The following is a 20,036-nucleotide window of genomic DNA, read 5'->3' as shown; positions in this document are numbered from 1 at the left end:
GCAAAAGGAACTGACCAGCCACATAGACCCAGGAGGGCTGTTTTTATTTTTCAAATATTCTTTTTACCATACTTACCAATACCTTAAGTATTGTAGTAGCCACAACCTGCTCCTTCTGAGTTCTCCATCATGCCATCCTGAGTATTTTTTTTAGCACTGATCAACCCAGAATGCTTTTTATCTTCACTTCTTTCCTGCCTCCTCATTGATCTGCTGAGTCACCTGAGGGGAGGGGTTCTGGGCATTTTAAAACTTGGTAGGCAATACTTGTTTTGGAAACCCCAACAATAGCTGACCACATCCTGCACTGTCCTGGCTTATTCTACTTCCATCCAGCTTTATTTTTCTCCAGAAGGCATAAATAAGAGCTTACCAACTGATGGTGTATGAACCCAACTATTGCTAGTGCAGGAGGTCAACTGCTAGTGTAAATCATCCATTGCTAATGTAGGAGTCACCAACAGGCAGCACTGTCAGCCCAAGAGCTCCTCTAGTGCCAGTGTAGGAGTTAACTAGAGTAGACCACATACTGCTAGTGCAGGGGCTCACCCACTGCTAGTGTAGGATATATCATAGATTGTTACCCATCACTCACAAAGACATCAGAGCATGAGCAGGAGTCTGTGTGTTCATGGTGGTTTCTCAGTGCCTAGAATATTGAGTGGTACCCCTGGGGATGCAGGAGGTAACTAGTGTAAAGTTGAAATTCAGGCTGTGTGCCAACAGGTGTCACTGAAGCTCATTTTCCCTTCAACTGGTGGTGGGTAGCAGAATGTCACCCCAAAACATCATAGTTGGCATAAAGATTATATAACCAAGGAAGACCCTGCAAGGCCTCCCAGGACAGACCCCACCCCCATATCCTCAGCTATAGTTCCTCTCTGATGTAATTAGATAACAGTATATGATACACACTTGCTGAGTTATTTTGCAGATGCTTAAATCCCCACCAGGAATTCCCACTGTGGCTCAGCGGCTAAGAATCCCAGTAGTATCCATGAGGATGCAGGTTTGATCCCTGGTTTTGCTTAGTGGGTTAAGGAATTGGCGTTGCCAAAAGGTGCTACATAGGCTACAGATGCAGCTTAGATCTGGCGTTGCTATGGCTGTGGCATAGGCTGGCAGCTGCAGCTCTGATTCAACCCCTAGCCTGGAAATTTCCATATGCCTCAGGTGTGGCAAAAAATAAACAAACAAACACCCCACAGGATGGAAGAAATTAACTACTAGATGACCATGAGCCCCCAAACCTACTGGCACCTAAAGACTTATGTTAACCACACTGTCACCTCACCATTAACCAATCCAAGGCAGATCCCATTCTTTGACAGCCATCCCTCCCCTCCCCCAATAAATATGGCTTTTAAAAATCACTTGCTAAAACTCTGAGGAGTTTGGGGATTTAGAGACACCCATCCTCCTTGTATTGGCGCCTTTATAAAAAATGCTGCCATTTTTCCTCACCATAACCTGGTGTTGGTAGATTGGCTTTACTGAGCTCAGGCATACAGATCCAAGTTTAGTTCCATTAACAATTAATTTGAGCTGGAGGCAGTTAAGAAGCAAATACAAGCTCCTTGCCTTTTCCCCTCTGTCTAAAAGCAGCACACACATTTACAGAAGTATCCTTTCCTCTCTCCAGAGGAAAGGTTTGGGGACAACTCAATACCCAATCAGTCTGGAGATAGCACAGGGGGATATACATATAACAAACCTTACCAACTAGTCTTAGCTACCATTTGTTTACCTGCATGTTCTGCCACCCTTGGAAGTCTAAAACTGCTTTCCCTGTCCTGTCATTTCTCCATAAACATTGTTCTGTGTTGAAGATGCTATGTAAGCCAGAGATCTAGGCTGCTCCTCTGAGTTACTCATTTTCCCAGGGTTTCTCCTATGCATACCTGAGATATATGTGTCAATACACTTTTTTGTTTTCCTCTTGTCTTTTATCACAGGGTCTCAGCCAAGAAGTCAGAAGGGTTAAGGTTAATTTATTTTTCCTACCCTATACAAAACTGGGTGTCCAGTTTTGTTCTAAAACTGCAGCCAGAGGCATCCCGGTGTCCTGGACACAGGTGTGTACTCACTCAACCCACAAGGCTGTCCCACAGCCTAGTTTCCAATGGCCATTGTGGAAGTTCCAAACCTTAAAGTCCAACTCTTCCTCCAGGCAGGAACCAAGCAGTATGCTCAGATTCTCAAGTGGGCCCAGTTCCTAGGGAAATCATGTGGGAATAATTCCCCAGCCGAAAAAACAGCCAGACCCTGACTTGATTGAAAAAATACTTTCCCCATGTACATAATTTGGAGGAAGTGTTGTTAAAGATATTCAGACATGGTATATATGTAGTAACAATAAGAAAGAAGTCCAAGAATCGAAGAATGAGTCAATAAGTAACCAAGTAAATGTAAAAGCCTGGCTATTGAACACACTGGAACACGGGAAATGTTTATCAGGTAATTTGAAAAAAAGAAAAAAAATTCCCACAGGGCCTGCATGAAATTAACACACATGTTGAGCAAAGAACATGAGGACCACACCTGGGAGTTGCTGCATTTGTGTGGGCAGCAGCTACATCCCTGAACTTGCCTGTGAGCATCTTGCCTTTGTATCCCCTCCCCCAGGGTGGGCCTTCTGGAGAATTTCCCAACCCATCACCTTAAACATAACAGGACTCAGACAACTGTTAGTTTATTTACTATGAGAATGGTCCTTACAATTAATAAAATCTGGGGGTACAGAGACACTGGATCACACCTTCTTAAGAGGGATGAAGAAGGGCCAAACTTACAGCAAAATAAATCCTGGGTCCTGTAAGCCAGAGCTCTCTGTGGCCTTACCCTCTGCCCCAGGAAGGGGTGAGACTCTGGGTCCTGAGCTCAGGGACAGCCCCATGGGCTAGTGAAGAGATGTTTATGAGGGCAACATCAGCCAACTGTTCTCAGCACAGCCCAGACAGAAACTGTGAAGTTGTGTTATTTCTGAGCTTTGCAGTCACCTCCAGGATCCCAGAACCAAATCTCTACACTGGGTACCAGGGAAGGAACTTTATTCAGAAGCCCCAGTTGACCACCCTTGGGGGCAATTGAGGGTGCCTGTGTGTCCTAGTTAGTCAACGCCTTTATTTAGTGACTTGCTCCCAGTTGTCTTCCTTTGGCCTTTCCCCTATCACCTGTCTCCTGAGGACTCTGTTGCCCTCCCACCACTGCCACCCCCCATGAGGCAACCACATTAAGAACCCCTACCAGTTTTATACGACCAGATTCCAAGACAGGCTGGTGGGCTTGGAACCACCTCTTGGACAGAATTTCACAGGATGGCAGCTTTCTTGAGGTTTGCCCCCACACCCAGGGTTTGGGGTCGGGGTGGGGGGCTCAGACTGCAGCCTGAGAAAATTCTGTAGGCCCTGGTGTCTCATTCCAGACTGAGGCTGGATGGAGCTAGAGTACCAGGGCCCTGGGCTCAGGGTTCTGCAAATGGCTTGGGTAAACACATTGGTGAATGGGGTCTAGGGACCTGATGACCTTGGAGGGCCCCCAGGGAGGACACAGCCCAACCCCCACACACTTGCACATGGCTTCCTGGGAGTGGCAGTGACAAGAGTTCAGTTTTGCTATGCATAATCTGAGTGGTACTGCAAGTGCTTTCCACAGCTCAGAGGACAAGCACCCTCCTCTCAGTTTCCAAGTGGCTCGAAGGCTCAGAAGGCAGGACAAGGGGCTAAGAGAGGCCTGCTCACTGGGGAGCCAGCATGTCCCCAGGCCCACCTTTCAGCCTGCAGATGGTCATAGGGGTCGGGCTGCTGGACAGAGGTGAGAAGAGGGCCCTCAGGGTCCCAGAGAAGGGTGTCTCAGGAAAGGTATACAAGAGCGATCCATCATTAGCACTGTAGAAGGACAGATGTCCAGCCTCGTAGTCCAGAAAGATGCCCACACGCCGGGGTGGGTCTCGGAGAGGGGCAAAGGCCCGCTCAGAGGAGTTGTAGTAGCTTCCCAGGAACACGAGGATCCAGAACCCGTTACCAGCAAATAGCTCGCCCTTCTCCTTACGGTTGGCGTTCTCTCTGCAGACGCCCAGGGCCCAGCTGGCCCGCTCCCCAACCTCCACCTCCCAGTAGTGGCGGCCAGAGGTTAGGGGCTCCCGGCCCAGCACACAAGGCCCAGGGTCAAACCGCTCGGGGCTGTCAGGCAGGGCCTGCCGCAGGTCCCCCCGCCGCACGCTCCTCCTGTCCTCTGATAGGACCAGTTCAGGGTTGGCGGTGTCAGGATCCAGGGTCATGTCGCCTGCAGAGAGAGCAGTGGTCAACCCTCGAAGCTATCTTCCCTAGATATGCACACCCTTGCAGTTTGTGAATGATCACAAACTAAACATGCCACCCTCCACTTGAAAAGATTACTTAACCACTTTTAGCTGCACCTTGGAACATTTCAGAAAGCAGTCCACGCTTCCTTGTGATTCATCCTCCTTCAGAGGACAGAAAGAAACCCCAGAAGCTTTCCATGTCCTTTCTTTTAGTCCCCAGGGGGGAATCGTGTGTGTTCCAGTCCAGCTTACATCCCAGGCTCCCCATGCCTGGGGGCCACATGAGTGCTTTCGCACCTGACACCAGAAGGGTGGTCCCACCTCCGCTTTTCCTAAATGCATCAGTGAACAGCTAAGACCTGACCTTTCCCTAGCTGCTTCTCCTGCCCAATGGCCCTGACCCCTCCTGGTTTTTCATCATAAACCTACCACAGACCCCAGTCCACCAGGAGCTCAGGACTAGCACTTCCTATGGACTGGAGACAGAGGGTGGGATCCCCCTAGCCTCAGCATACTACATGGCACTCACCTCGGAACCTCCGCAAGGCCTCCACCAGCCCTGGGACCCTGCACACTGTCCTCATCTCCATAGGCACTATCTCAGGAGGCTGCAGCTTCACATCCTGGACCCTGGAGAGGCAGCACAAGTGTCACCCCTGCAGTGGGCCCACCTGGAACACTGCCCACCTCCCTTAGAGAGGGACCGAAGCTCCTACCTGCGCAGGGTGTCCCTGATGTCCTGTGGGAGAGACACACACAACATTTAGCACCCATCCCCTGGTCCTGGGCCTGCCCTCATCCCAGCCTGACCCTACACCAGAGTGCCCCTAAGCCTCCTAGATGGACATGCACACACACTCATGAAGTCAGAAACAACTATGGAGCTATCCTGTGTGTGGCTCAAATATGGGGATACTGGAGGGAAGCTCTGGGAGCAACCAGCCCTGCAGACCTGGCCCCATTCCCTCTGCATACCTGGAGGGCACAAGGTATCTGGCTGCTAGCTCTCTCACCCACTAGAACCCTAAGCGCCTCAAGTGCCAGGACAGGTAGGGCAGGTCCCAGCCTCCAGGGACTGAAAGCTGTCTCTACCTGAGCCAGAAGCCACAGCTACATCAGCCTAGCACTTCCTGACCCCCAGGCTCTGGGCACCTGGTTGTCTGGTGCCCTCGGCCTCACCTGCTTTTATCTGCCCACCTGTCCTGCAGGTGCTCCCACCCGGCCTGTGCCGGCTGCCCTCCCTCAGGTCCTGATTCACAGCCTAACTTCCTGATGAGGCCTCTCTGACTAGATCTTCCTCTCTCCCATGATGATATGAGAAAGCATTTTTCTCAAATTTCATAGGATGTCTGTGTCCTCCCAAATCCATATGTTCGAGCCGAAGTCCCATGACCTCAGAATGGGGCTGTATTTGGAGATAAGAGTCTTTAGAGTGGTGACCCTAGACATTAAAATGAGGTCACCAGGATGGTGTCCTTTTATTGTAAAAAGATCAGAACATAGAAACATACAGAGGGAAAACTATGTGAGGATTCAGAGAGAAGATGACCATCTACATGCCAAGCAGAGAGGCCTCAGGAGAAAATGATCCTGCCAACACCCTGATTTTGGACTTCCAGCCTCTGGGACTGTGAGACTACAAAAAAATACTTGTTGTTTGAGCCTCCCAGTCCTGTGGTATGTGTTACACAGCCTGAGCTGACTGAGACTCAAACTTTGGAACACTGGATCCTGGCAGCAAGTGGCCGGATCTCTTGTCTTTTTAGAGTAGCACCTGGTGAACAGCAGGGGCCTGGCCCACACTGTCAAGCAAATGAACCTCACATGTGGTCCTTCCAAAGAACTGTTCACCAGCTACTGGACCAGAGCTGAGACACAGAAATAGACAAGACATTGTGCCCAACGAAGATTTCCCTTGAAGCAAGGGATCTTCACACACAGCAGCTGATTCTGGCGGGAAGGGAACACACTAGGCTTCAAAGAAAAATGGAGACATGGGTTTCTAAAGCTTAAAGAGGGTTCATCAGGAGATAGAGGGGACACGGTACAGGCCTGGGAGAGGCACATGCAAAGGACCTGGGGCACCAGAAGCCTGGGGTGGGTTGGGTGCAAAGCAGTTAGCTATTTTACCTAACAGGAAGGGGTGGCCCACTGCTGGCATTGGGAAATGGGAGAGGTGGTTTTGGTTGCCACAATGGCTTGCCTGCTCAGAAACAGCCTGTGTGGGAGTTCCCGTTGTGGCTCAGCAGAAACGGATCCGACTAGTATCCATGAGGATGCAGGTTCAATCCCTGGTCTTGCTCAGTAGGTTAAGGATCTGGCATTGCCATAAGCTGTGGTGTGGATCACAGACGCAGCTTGGATTCCGCACTGCTGTGGCTGTGGTGAAGGCCGGCAGCTGCAGCTCTGACTGGACCCCTAGCTTGGGAATATGTTGCATGTGGGTGTGGCCCTAAAAAAGCAAAAAAAAAAAAAAAAAAAGAAAAAAGAAAAGAAACAGCCTGTGTGCAGACACACTATATGCGAGAAAGGACAGCAGAAGAGGGACAGAGCAGGTCTCTGCCTGTCTTGAGGGTGGGGTGGGGGGGCGAAGGCCTCATGGAAGCCTCTGGCTTCTCTAGGCAGTAGGGACTCAGACCCATGCCTTTAGGAAGATGCTCTATGGTCATGAATGACAGCAACTGGGGGAAGCCTGGAGGGCAGCCAGAATCCCATTCTCTGCCCCAGCTGAGACCTGTAGGGGTGGGCTCCTGAACTCTCCCAAACTCCAGGGGATGCATGCACAACACCCACCTCCAGGCACCAGGAACCAGGAACCAAGGCTGGGTGCTCCCTGAGTAGGCTTCATGATGGACACTGTGGGCTGAAGGTACAAGCCCACCTGACCTCCCCAACTTGTCCCAGTGAACATGGGCAGTTCAGGGCTGCTCTCCCGCATCCTCTGTGCAGCAGACCCTATCTCCACCCTAACACAGGCAAGAGGAGCTCTGGAGCTGGGGTGGGAGGAAGAAGATAGGGGCCATCCTTCCTGCAGCCAGCTAGCCAGCCAGGGAAACTGAAAGGACAAGGGGGTCAGGAGATATTAGCAGGTGGGGAGAGAAGAGAGGGGAGTAGAGGACAGGTGAGAATTAGTAGGGGGCAGCCAAGGTCAGTGAGGTGTAGATGGGAGCAGTGGTGGACAGTAAGGACAGGTAGCAGGGCAGGCGGGGGCAGGTAGTGAGGTAGTGGCAAGCAGTTGGGGGCAGATGAGGTAGTGAGGAGCAGGTAGGGGGCAGTGGAGGGCACTGGTATAAAACATAGCCAGGCCAGCTGAGATTAACCCCGTCCCCATGCAGGGACATTTCTGCTCAGACTCCAAATCGTATTTCATGTAAATCTGTGGTTCTCATCTCACTTCTGGGGCCAAGCCCTCCTCCTCCCAGAGCCTCTGCTTCCTGCAGCTTCTCCAGTATCCTTCACTCACCCTTGAGGGCTGCTCCCTATCACCTCCCAGCTGCCAGCCTAGCCCCCCATTTTACTGACCACAGACCACTTCTGCTCATTTCCCTCAATGTCTGCTATACACTTGCCTGGGATTCTTCCTGCTTACTGGGCTTAAAAATCACTCAATGGCTCAGCAAAGGCCAAAGAACTCAATTTACAGCAGCCAGGAGCCTCTCACTGGTCCTCGAAAGTCCACTCAGCTCTTAGGCTTCAAGGAAGGTCACCTCCCACAGGAAGCCCCCTGGGTCGCAAAGGCTGTGTTCTGGCTCCCACTTAATGGCACACACTGTTGGCGCCAGGAGCCAAGAAGATTCCCCAAGGGCAGCACTGGGCTCTGGCAAGAATCCCTATGAAAGACCTGCTGGCCTTTCCTCTCAGCCCAGTGGGCCTAAACCTTCAGAGAGCTGGGTAGAGACCCATTGGCCCTGGATCCTGGAATGCCACCTACCCTGTGGCCTGGCCAGCCCCCAGTGGGCTCCTAGACAGGAGCTAACAGCAGTTTGTGCAGTTCAGCATCAGTGTCCAACCCTCATATTTCAAAAGAAGGAGACTAGCTGGTGAGGACCTGGGAGGTCTAGGAAAGCTCCAAAGTCACTTCAGCCTGCTCTGCTCAATGCCTCCTCTCCTTTGCTACTTATCTTTTCCTACTCCTGGCCTTCCCCTGAGCTCCCCACAAACCCACCCCCAGGAATGGGTGTCAGCTCACCTGCAGTAACCCCAGCGCTGGTAGCTGGCAGCGCCCCTCCAACTCAGTGATAAGCTCGGCCAGCTGGGCGCTCTGCTGTCCGAGGCGGGCTGCACTCTCCCGCAATGGGGGCAGTACCTCCAGTTCCTCCTCCTCCAGCCTCTGCAGTAGCCGTTGCTCTTCCTCCACAAGCAGTCGGCGCAGCCTCTCGAACTCTGTCAGCACATTCTGCCGCTGGGTCTCCACCATTTTCTGTGGGGGCCGGGGAGGACAGCTGAGGGCCTGGGACCTGGAGCCACCATGACCCCCAATCCAGGTTCCCCTACATCTATCCCTTCCTGATCCCAAATCCACCACCTAGGGCCCCCATGCCATCCCTCCCTAATCCCCAAATCAACCACTCAGGGGCCTGCAATCCCCAAATCCACCACCTAGGGCCGTCTAACACCAAGTACCTCCCCAAATTATTTTTAAATTTTTGCTTTTTAGGGCTATACTTGTGACATATGGAAGTTCTCAGGCTAGGAGTTGAATTGGAGCTACAGCTTCTGGCCTACGCCATAGCCACAGCAACACCAGATCTGAGCCACGTCAGCAACCTACAACACAGCTCGTGGCAACACCAGATCCTTAACCCACTGAGGGAGGCCAGGGATGGAACCCACATTCTCATGGATCCTAGTTGGGATCATTAACCGCTGAGCCACAAAGGGAACTTCCTACCTCCCCAGCTTCTACTCTCATCACCCAAGCTCCTCAAGCTCCCATTCCCTGTAACTCCCAAATCCCAAACCCACCCTCTAAAGTGGATTCTACATGGGGTCTGGAGCAGGGGTGCTGCCTTATAAGAAGCATGAAGTTGAGTATGAACAGTAGCCTTGTGAGGTAGGGGCCCTCACATTCCCTGCCCCCGACCACACCGGGTGACTGGCCACCTGCCTGCCACAAGGAGCATGTCTCCTCTGCCTGGGCTTGGAACAGTAGCGCATCCTCCATTTGCTTCCGCAGACGCTCCAGAGACTGCTCCAGCTTTCCCTGTAGGGAGGTGAGACCAGATGACCCCAGCCAGTCCAGGCCTTCTCCCTGGTCCATGCCCAACCATAGCTAAGCCTCAACTCAGATGGCGGGGTCACAGAAAACTGGGTCTGGGGCATGACAGGTGGAACAAACTCAAGTTTTCTGGGAAATGCCCTTTAACCATAATGGCCTTCCTACCACTGCCCAAGTCAGCCACCAGCCACTGCCCCTTGTCTGAATTTCTTTCCCTTTTTTTTTTTTTTCTTTTTTTGCGATTTCTTGGGCCGCTTCCGCAGCATATGGAGGTTCCCAGGCTAGGGGTCAAATCAGAGCTGTAGCCACAGGCCTACGCCAGAGCCACAGCAATGTGGGATCCAAGCCACATCTGCAACCTACACCAAGCTCACGGCAACACCAGATCCTTAACCCACTGAGCAAGGCCAGGGATCAAACCCACAACCTCATGGTTCCTAGTCGGATTCATTAACCACTGAGCTACAACAGGAACTCCTGAATTTCTTTTCTCTGTTGCTCCCACCCCTCTCTCATCTCAGGGCAATCTTCCCACAACCCAACTTGCTAGCACAAAACCACATTTTCTTCTTCCAAACCCCTTTGCCTCTCTGTGCCCTGGGCTTTCTGAGTTTCAGCTAATTGGAACAAGCTGCAGTATTGACAGAAGGGCACATTTTTATCTGGCTGCCAGGTCCAGATTTCAAGCCTATGCCTGATGTTTACTTCAACACAGTTTGACACACTTGGCACCTGGGAGAGCCAGGAGGCCTAGGATGTAGGAGGGTCTGAAGGACCATCACAGAAATTGATAGCAGTGGTGCTTGTGGGGACTCATCCTTGTTCTAGATGCACCAGGCCCCTAGGAGGTTGCACTTTCTAAAGCCAGTACTGCCAGGCTGTGCAAATACCAGCCACAGCCCAGATAAGAGCAGTTTGCAGGGGCATCCCCAGCATTAAGACAAAGTGAGCACTTTGTATAGTGATGGGACTGGGACATGCCATCTCAAAATATGCCACTATGGCATCAAAATTTAGAGCTAAAGGTGACTGAAAAACAGTAGCTGCAGGAAGAGCTCTGCCCTCCTCCTTTCTCCCTAAAGGCAAGGCACAAATTTTCCATGAAAAGGGTGCCCACCCTGTACCAAGAAGGGGAGAGCACTCATCACCCAGAAAAGAGTTGTTGATACTAAGGTGAATCTATCTAAACAAATCTTACTCAAATAACCCCAATCTTAGTCCCCACAATTCATTGGCCCTAGAAGCCCAAATCCCCTTTCCTCTGCCTAGCTGCTTCTCCACAATTTATCATCCTTCCATTAAGTGGTTAATGGAATATTAACCACTTCCTCAGTCTAACCAGTTCTTTCCTATGAAACCCTTGTGCCATATATAATGTAAAACATGAATAAAATTATGTTTTTACTTGTTAACCTCTTTTGTCACTTTGACTTGCAAGCCTCAGTTATAGAACATAACACAGTAGAGAAAAGGTTTTTTCTCCCCTATGCTAGAGAGGGCTAAGTGCTATCCCATGAGACTCTATCAGGTCAGCTGGTAGAGGCCTCTAGAAAGCTGCTGGTTATTCTCTGCTCTTTTGGTCACTTTCTGCCTTCTAACTGGGTACTCAGTGATGGGAGTGCATATATGCTAGACTGACACAAGGAATGAATGTTCCTGTATACATAACTCAGAATGAGAAGAAAACTGTGGATTGTGTCAGGAGAAATCCAGTGATATAGGTTGGGCTATGGGTTTATCCTGTTGTCCCAGAAGCTTTTCTTATGATAGCGACATAGTATTGATTCTAATGTTGACTAAACTGTGTACTTGATATACTTCAGCAAACACTACTGGCTATTTAGCAAAACACAAGCCATAATCAAAAAGTGTGAAAGATACCACCCATGTACTCAATATCTTGCATTTCTGCAGCAAACTCACCAGGAGACCAGTGAGGAATTTGGTAGGCAACTAGCTAGGGTGGGCCAGGTGAGTGTTTGCCCTGAGGCTCTTAGCGGAGTTCTGGTGTTGGTTTGGATTTTAAGGAAATGCATTTCCAGAACAGAGAAATAAGGTATCTCAGCCTGGAGTCAAAGAAGGGCAAAGTATGCCACTGGGAAAGCCTGGGGAGCCCTGGCATCTGCCTCCCAGGGCAATGGCTCATTGTTCCCAGCCTAGAGCTCTGCAGTGGCTTTCTGACTGCCTTCCCCTCTCTTCTCACCAGGACATTAGCACTGGCGTCTGCGCCATGGCCCTGCCTGGCCCACACCAATCTAAGGGCTGAGTGCTCATCCGTGCACGTCCATCTGTGACCAGTCGTCTCTGAAATTGTCTTCCCACTTTTTCCTGTTCCTGGCTCCATCGCTGCCAATGGTCAGTCAAACCCGCCCAGTCCCTGCCTCCGCCCCTGCCCCCCACCTCCCCGGCCAGACAGCCCTCTCACTGTCACTGTGGGACCTAGACCACAGAAAACACACCCACCCCCGCCCCGCCCAGGCCTGCTCCTCACTGGTAGGCGGGGCTCCAGTCCTGCTTGGGTGCCGGTTAGGGACAGGCTGGGACCTGGGCCCATACCCTGAGCCAGGACGCGCCCCCACAACCGCTCCCCGGCCAGGCCCTGGATTTGCTCACACCTTGAGATCCTCTGCAGCGTCTTGCAGGGGCCGCACGCGGTGCGCCCAGTGCTCCCCCGAGCGCTCGCAGGCCGCGCACAGCAGGCGCAGCTCATCACTGCAGAAGGCAGCCAGTGGCTCGCGGTGTGCGGCACACACGCCCTGGGGGACGGGCGACGGCGGGTGCAGGCGCCGCGCCATCTCGGCCATCTTGGCGAGCGGGCGGTTGGGTCGCAAGTTCCTCTGCGGGGACAGTTCGCGACACTCGGGACACGCGTACGGGCCCTCGGGCTGGCCCCAGCAGCGCCGGATGCACTCGCGGCAGAAGTTGTGGCCGCAGTCGGTCATCACCGGGTCCGTGAAGTAGTCGAGGCAGATTGCGCAGGTGGCCTCCTCTTGGAGGTTGGTGGACAAGTCGGGGGCGGCCATAACACCGATGTAACGGAGGAAGGCACCGTTCTCCGCCGAGTCGGGCGGTGGCGGGCCGCTGCCGGGACTTTGGGGAGCGCGCAGGGACGCGGGGTTCCAGGAACGCGACGTGCAGATACCAGGGGACTCGGGGAGCTTCGGGCCGCAGAAGCTCTGGGGTCCGAAGCTGTGTGACTACAGGGATGCGGAGTGTACAGTTGCGGAACTGCGGTGGCTTCGGGGACCCAGGGCCTAGAGCTTCCGTACGAGGACCGGAAGAGGAACCGAAGGGGCGGAAGTAGGAAGCAGCTGTTTCTCCCCGCCCCGCCGCTTGGAACAACCTGTTTTAGCTCTGGATTGGCTGTAGCCTGTCACGCGGCCCGCTGGCGAGACAGAACTGGAGACTCCTCGCCCGGTGACCTAGCCGTGGTCGCCTAGCTACAGGGGCTGCTCCAGTGTCCCGCTGCCCTATGTCTTCCCTCGCACTTGGCGAAAGGTCGGGGTGCAGAGGCCCGGCCAGGGGAGTACCTTGCACCATCACTAGGCTCTCTGCAAAGCGTAGAGACCTCAAAAACAAAAGGAGGCCGAGGCTGTGGTGGGGAGCCTTAATTCGTCCCCAGTGTTCCAGGGTGTCCTCGTGTGCCCCCAGGCCAGGAGATAATCAGAACATATGGGGTGAGGAACTTGGCCTGCAGGGACTTTGGTCTTGTTGGGGTAGGAGTACATTGATCAGAATTCTGGGGTTGCAGGCAACTGTTACCTGGCTTTTAGTGTTTTTGAAACTGCGGGGTGGGGACCACTGAGAGGGAGTGAAAGGAAAGGACCCTCCTTTGATCCTATTCTTTGAATTTTGTCCCTGCAAGTTCCAAGGGTAGAGGGTGCGCAGCTCTGAGGCTTTTAGAAGTTATGCTTGAAAAATCTCTTCACTTTCATTTTCCCTATGTGAAGGACCCAAATACAGAATTTGGAGGAGGCAAAGAAAGTGAACACCTGAGGCCTTGGCTGTACATATAAGCAAACCCTTAAACCTTGGAGGAGCCAATGAATGGCAACATCCCTAAGAGGAGAGTCGGGGACATAGCTAAAGAAAACTGCACCACACTGTGCCTTGTACATATGTGTTTAGAAAGGGACCCACTATGAAACTTATGAAAGTTTTCTATGAAGCATCTCCATATAGAAAATATAGTTGCTAAGTGTTTAACTGCTTTAATCAAGATTATATTTCCGTTTTGTGAAACAACTCTGCACAGCCAATGGCCGGCAGATGCTCCATGTGAGGTAAGGAGGGCAGATGGGCCTTGCTGAGCTGGACCACCTCACCTTCTGGAAAAAACAAGGCTGCCCAAGCTCCCCCTGCTTGACCCTCTATCCCTTCACCCACAGGGTCACTGTAGAGATGACCATCTGGCCCGATTTGGGGGCCCCAAGGCAGAAGAAGGGCTGCAGGGGGCCAGGAAAGGCAGGCTGGGAGTAGGTATGCAGGTGAGACCCATTGTTCACATTGTAAAAGGACACCTCTCCCGCCTCGAAGTCCAGGAAGATGCCCATGTGGCTGGGGGGCTCGGTAAGCGTAATGGGAATCAGGGCAGACATGGTAGGTGCATATCTCTTTCCCTTGCATAGCTGCACCACCCAGAACCCATTTTCAGGGGACTTGAGGACCCTGCCCCTCCGGCTCACGTTGTCCCTGCACACACCCAGGGCCCACAGTGCATCACCAGTGAGGTTCATGCCCACCTCCCAGTAGTGCCTCCCTGAGGAGAAAGTCTCTTGGCCTACCACACAGGGGTAGGCTAGGAACCTGTCCTTGCCACAGGCTGTGCCATCCACTGGGGTGCTCAGGTAGCGTCTCTGGCGGCTCTCATACAAGAGGAGGTAGGGGTATGCAGTGGTGGGATCAGGCATCACATCCTCTGGAGACAGGCCCAGGGTGGAGGGGAGAGGGAACTTTCAGGGTCTAAGAGGGGAGGGCAAGGCCCTAACAGGGGCTGAATAATCCCCCATTCACCCTAACCCCCACCCAGGCTTCCCTTTGGCTGAGTTCAGCTTTGAAACTGGAGTTACTGCATGATCCCATACCCCAACTGTGGATATTACTGGTGCCAAGGAGATGGGCAGGGGAACCATTTGGGCATTGGGCGGTGTGTTTGAGACCTCCCTCATTGGTGTCTCTTGCCTTCAGTGGCTAGGAGCAGGGCGGGGCATTGCCAAGAGCACCTGGGCCCCCACTTACCTTGGAAATTCTTGAGCACCTCTATCTGCCCTGGGACCCTACAGACTGTCTTCAGCTTGGTGGTTGTGGCCTCTGGGTACTGCACACTCAGGTTGTTCTTCCTCCGGTGGGGACAGGTCTCACTCTCCCCTCTTGTCCCACTCGCAGTCCTCCCTGCACCCATCACCACCTCCACCAATGGTGGCCACGTACCTGCTGAGGAGGTCCTTCATATCCTTCAAAAGACATGAACAGGGGAAGAGAGATTGGTGAGGTCCCATTAGGAATCTGGGGCGTTCTGGAGCACCCCGTGTTGACTGGCAGGTAGAGCCTCCTATAGGAGGGGTTTATGATGTTTTCCCATGGCCCCGTTTCTAGTTTCCAGAGTGAAACCCTATCTTTTGGCTGTACACAGCGATCATGCATCTGACTCTCCCAGGCCTTCTGCTCTTCCCCATCACAATGAGTGAGGACACAGGGAAGCTGCCCACTTGTTATGTGCCATGGAGGCATAGAAGACCAAACTTTCACCCTGTGGGCCTTCAGCCTGAGTGGGTTAGGAGTCAGTTAGTTGGAAACAGGATGCTTTTTGATAGAAGACAAAATATTTCCCAAAGTCAGGGTGAGAGTTTAGCCTGTTGTCTATACCAGGACACTTATGGGGGGACAAAACCCATAGAATGCCAGGATAACAGGCATAAAACTGGGTCTGACCCAGGCACACTGGGAGATATAGATACCCTACATGTGGTATTTACTTCAGTTGTAAAAATATGTTCCTATGAATGTGTATGTAATGCAGTGCGAAACGTATTTTTTGCTATGGATTCCACCACTCCACACACTTGATAGCCAGTTACCCACTTTTTGGCTAACATAACTGCCCTTTTCAGAGCCTTGGTGTGCAGGTGTATTCATGGCAGCCTTTTCCCTACTTCCATAGCTAGCAGGTGCAATCATGTATCTTGCTTCTGCATGTGAAGTCAGAAGGTTGTCTGTTTGGGCCATTGTGCCCCATGTCACTGTGTGGAAGATAGCTGCCCTCAGGCCTCATCCCTGGGCTATGAAGGGTATGGATACAGGTCTCTAGGATTAGAGCCTGTCATGGGCTGAATTGAGTAACCCCCCCACCACCACCACACACACACACCATTCATCTTCGTAAAGCCCTAACCCCCTAACTCAAGACTGTAGACTGACTGTACTTGGAGATGGGGTCTTAAAGATGTGATTAAGATAAAATTAAGTCATTAGGGTGGGCCCTAATCCAATCTGACTGATGTCCTTGTAAGAAGAGATCAGGGCACAGACATACAGAGGAATGGCCATGTTAGGACACTGGGAGAAGATGACTGTTTACAAGCAAAGGAGACAAGCCTCAGGAGAGATGATTCTGATTTCTGCCCACAACTTGATCTCAGGCTTCCAGGGTGAGAAATGTCTGTTGTTTAAACCATCTGGTCTATGGTATTTGTTATGCAGCTTGAACTGACTGAGAGAGCGATCCCTGTTGACCAGTATCTGTTGCCACAGGTCAGGTCGCCTTGACTACCACTGAGCCAGAGCTCATGCCCACATCCCCACCCCTAGCCAGGTAAGCAGGTCTGCCCACCTCACCTGCAGCTTCTGAAGTGGTGTGCGCTCATTCTTGTCCTCCAGCTGCAGTAACAGCATCTCCAAGGAGTGACTCTGCTGCTCCAGCAAGGCTATGCTCTTCTGCAGCTTTGCTACCATCTCTTCCTCCTCCTTCTTCAGGGCCTGGAGGAGGCGCTGCTTCTCCTCCATCAGGAAGAGGTCCATCTTCTCAAACTCAACCATAATGTGCTCCCTTCTCTCCTTCACCTTCTCCTGCAGTGGTTGGGGGAAGGATCCTGGAAGTGAGGGACCCACCACCCCTAGCACCTGCTTCCAAGAACTTCACCCATCAACTGAACCCACCAGCTTGGAAAGGCTGCTCTGGCAACAATGGCACCTCTCCCCTGGACCCCAGTGACCCACAGAAAACCAGCAAACTTGGCAGGGGCGGGAGCTGGGCCATGTAGAGGCCCCCTGCCCTGTCAATTTTACTCAGCTCCAAATGGCAAGTCCAAGCATCTGTGCCCTTGCTCCTTGTGTTTCTGAAATGGCCAGTCTGTGCTGAGGGCACTGTTCTCAATCTTGACTCTGCAGGAATTCTGTGACCTGGGAAATGACTGCTTTTCTGGGGTCCCATGTTCTTATCCACACAGGACAGGGATTCCCACCTCCAGAGTTTCCACAGGCTCAGGAGCTCCTGTTGGTGCTCTGGGGGCTGGCTGGGGCTTCCCAACCCTGTTCAGCTCCCATATGTGGTTCCCAGCACCTGCCTGCCACTCTGCCAAGGTCTGTTCCTCCTTGGCCTGCAAGTTCCCGGTTTTCATCATCTCTTCTCGCAGGTATTCCATGTCCTTCTCCAACTTCAACTGTGGGACACATGGGCCATGGGATTTGGGGTCAGTAGGCCCCACATCTAGATGGTGCCCTCTGAAGCTGCGTCCACCCCAAAGACCATTCCAGTGGGGTGCAGGGGATGGAACTATGCCACCTCAAATATGCCAAAGGATTACTTTGAGATGGAGGCAATTGAGAGTCAAAGATGTAGAAAGATGCCTTCCCACGGCTCCCATTATATGATGAAAGCATCTCTCTGGGGATATTTTGTGCTCATGAAGAAGATGCAAAATTGGTGCTAATGGAGTTCCCATTGTGGCTCAGCAGTAACAAACTCGATTAGTATCCATGAGGATGTGGGTTCGCTCCCTAGCCTTGCACAGTGGATTAAGGATCCAGTGTTGTGAGCTGTGATGTAGGTCACAGACACGGCTTGGATCTGGCATTGCTGTGGCTGTGGTGTAGGCCAGCAGCTGCAGCTCCAATTTGACCCCTAGCCTGGGACTTCCATACGATGCAGGTGCAGCCCTAACAAAACAAAACAAAAAATTGGTGCCAAGATAGACTTGTACTAATAACCCTTCCTTTAGTTTCTCCCTATATATTTACTTTTACTGTGGTCTGAATGTTTGTGTCCCTCCCCCGCAAATTCATATGTTGAACCTCAATGTGATGGCAGATGGGGCCTTGGGATTAGTGCCCTTATAAGAGAGATTCCAGAGAGCTCCCTCTCCCCTTCTTCTATGTGAAGACACAGTGAGAAGTTGGCTCTCTATGAACCAGAAATGGGCTCTCACCTGCCTGTGCTGGCACCCTGATCTTAGACTTTCAGCCTCCAACCATGAGTAATCCATTTCTATTTATAAACTACCCAATCTGTTGTATTGTTACAGCAGCCCAAGTGGACTGAGACCCTTTGGCTGAAACCCTTTCCTACAGTCTGCCACCTTTGGGAGCCTGAAACTTCTGCCTTTGTCCTGTTGCTTTGGAATCTACTTGCAATTGTATTCTTAAGATGCTAGATAAGCCAAAGTTCTGACCTTTTTTTTTTTTTTTAACACCTGCTGTTTCTCCCAAGTGACTCTTACCTCATGCACATGTTAATAAATGGTTTCCCTTTCTCATTGATTTGTCTTCATTCAGTCTAATTTATGGGCCCCTGGCCAATTTTTGGGTGGATGGAAGAAAAAGACTTCCCTCCCCTGCCTAATATAAGGTTGCCTGGCCTGCCCACACAGATGAACGCATAAAGACCAGGGAATGTGGATGGGCTTGAGTAGGGGCTCTGTCAGTCTGGACTCCTGAATAATCATAGAGGTGACACTGTGATGGCCTGGCCACCAGCCTGCTTTGTCATGGGAGTGTGGGGACACATCCACTGTATGGTCTTGCATGTGGGGCTGTTTGTTACAACAGCTATTCTCCTGCCTAATACACTCCTTGACACGTGCACACACTTGGACCGGACTTATCCCCCTGCCCTTGCCCGCAGCCCAGGCCCACCTTGTATTCCTGCACAGCTTCCTCAATAGGGACCACCCTGTGGGGCCGGTGTTCCTGAGACTCCCTGCAGATGACGCAGATGGGGCTCTGGTCATCCTCACAAAAAAGTTTGAGCAGCTCCTTGTGCACCTGGCACAAGTCCCTGCTGTGTAGGCTGGGATGCTGCCGTGCCATCTCAGCCACCTTGGTCAGCAGACGGTTGGGTCGCAAGTTCCTCTGCGGAGAGAGCTCACGGCATTCAGGGCAGGGAAAGGAGCCCTTCTGCTTCCTCCTCCTTTTCTGGCCTTTGGCCTTCTCCCAGGTCAGCTGGATGCACTCTCGGCAGAAGTTGTGGCCGCAGGCAGTCATCACGGGGTCTGTGAAGTAGTCGAGGCAAATGGAGCATGTGGCCTCCTCCTGCAGTTTTCTGGCTAGTTCCACAGCATCCATGGCTCCTATGGAAGGAAAAGTGTCCCGCCACACCCTCTGCCTGGAGCTCTGGGCTCTCTGCAGCATTCTCTCGGCATCCTTTTGCAGATGGAGTGAGAACATGAGGTCATTAGGGCACCTCGGCTTATCTTCAATAAGAGGCACAAATGTTTCCCTAAAACTGACCAAGACTCTCTCTTTCACCAACCCCAGTCAGGTTTCCTGGAGCAGTAGGCCAGTCTTTGGCCAGCTCCAGAGTTTTAGAATGGGAGTACTGAGAATTTCACAGTACTCCCATTCCTCATCCCCCAACTTTAATGAATATATGCCCTTGACCCTATATTAGGCCAGTTTAGCAAGAAGCCCCCTCCTCTGGTGCCTCTCAGTGATTTTCCATCACTGACCCCATCATCCTGCTCCTTGGATACAGATTCCCAGCTGTCTCAGCTGCATTCAGAGATGACCCCTGTTTCCCTCTGCTGTTGCTATTGTCTTTCATAAAGTCTTGCTTACCATTTTAACAAGCACATCATAGTAAGTTTCTCTTTAACAGAACACCCACAGGACAAAGGAAAAAGGGAGTTTAAGAGGGAAAAAAAAATATCTCTTCCGTCAGGGAGCAGGTTTGATAAATGTTCTCTCTTTGACCTAACGGCTCAGGCTCCCTGACCTTTCCAACCAGGACTTTGGCTTCCATTTTTATCTCTGCATTATTCAAGTTTAGCAAGAATCCTGCTGGTTGGTTTTAACCATACCTTCTGTCCCCTGCTACTAAGGTGTTTCCTCTTAGTAATTTCCCATCACTCACTCCCTACCACCACTCTACTCTTTGGCTATAAATCCCCACTGGCCCATACTGTTTTCAGAGCTCTACTTTACATGGGGTTCTGCACAGAACCCCAGGTTCCATGCTGATCACTTTCCCCCTATTTCAATAGTCCTTAATAAAATCTGTTTTTACCCCTCTACCTACCATCC

General features: G+C 51.8%; 2 protein-coding genes and 1 long non-coding RNA gene across 3 annotated transcripts; 1 reads left to right on the top strand and 2 right to left on the bottom strand.

The window, feature by feature from the left end:
* TRIM11 (tripartite motif containing 11) lies at positions 2,677 to 16,600 on the bottom strand. The gene is made up of 6 exons (XM_021083380.1): positions 12,137 to 16,600; positions 9,411 to 9,506; positions 8,493 to 8,723; positions 5,020 to 5,042; positions 4,833 to 4,933; positions 2,677 to 4,284 (listed from the first exon to the last, which is right to left on the bottom strand). The coding sequence occupies exons 1-6, from the start codon at positions 12,542 to 12,544 to the stop codon at positions 3,737 to 3,739; spliced, it is 1,407 nt and encodes a 468-aa protein (XP_020939039.1). The 5' UTR covers positions 12,545 to 16,600; the 3' UTR covers positions 2,677 to 3,736.
* Positions 13,858 to 19,079, bottom strand: TRIM17 (tripartite motif containing 17). The gene is made up of 6 exons (XM_021083381.1): positions 18,651 to 19,079; positions 17,084 to 17,179; positions 16,356 to 16,586; positions 14,952 to 14,974; positions 14,760 to 14,860; positions 13,858 to 14,439 (listed from the first exon to the last, which is right to left on the bottom strand). The coding sequence occupies exons 1-6, from the start codon at positions 19,077 to 19,079 to the stop codon at positions 13,892 to 13,894; spliced, it is 1,428 nt and encodes a 475-aa protein (XP_020939040.1). The 3' UTR covers positions 13,858 to 13,891.
* Positions 16,271 to 18,271, top strand: LOC102165042. Its single transcript, XR_002341582.1, has 2 exons — positions 16,271 to 16,332; positions 16,593 to 18,271. It is a non-coding gene; the product is annotated as an uncharacterized LOC102165042 (long non-coding RNA).

This window comes from Sus scrofa, chromosome 2 (genome assembly GCF_000003025.6).
Source record: "Sus scrofa isolate TJ Tabasco breed Duroc chromosome 2, Sscrofa11.1, whole genome shotgun sequence".
Taxonomy (NCBI): Eukaryota; Metazoa; Chordata; class Mammalia; order Artiodactyla; family Suidae; genus Sus; species Sus scrofa.
Note: the sequence above shows the minus strand (reverse complement) of the source record. Positions and strands in the feature narration are given on the sequence as shown.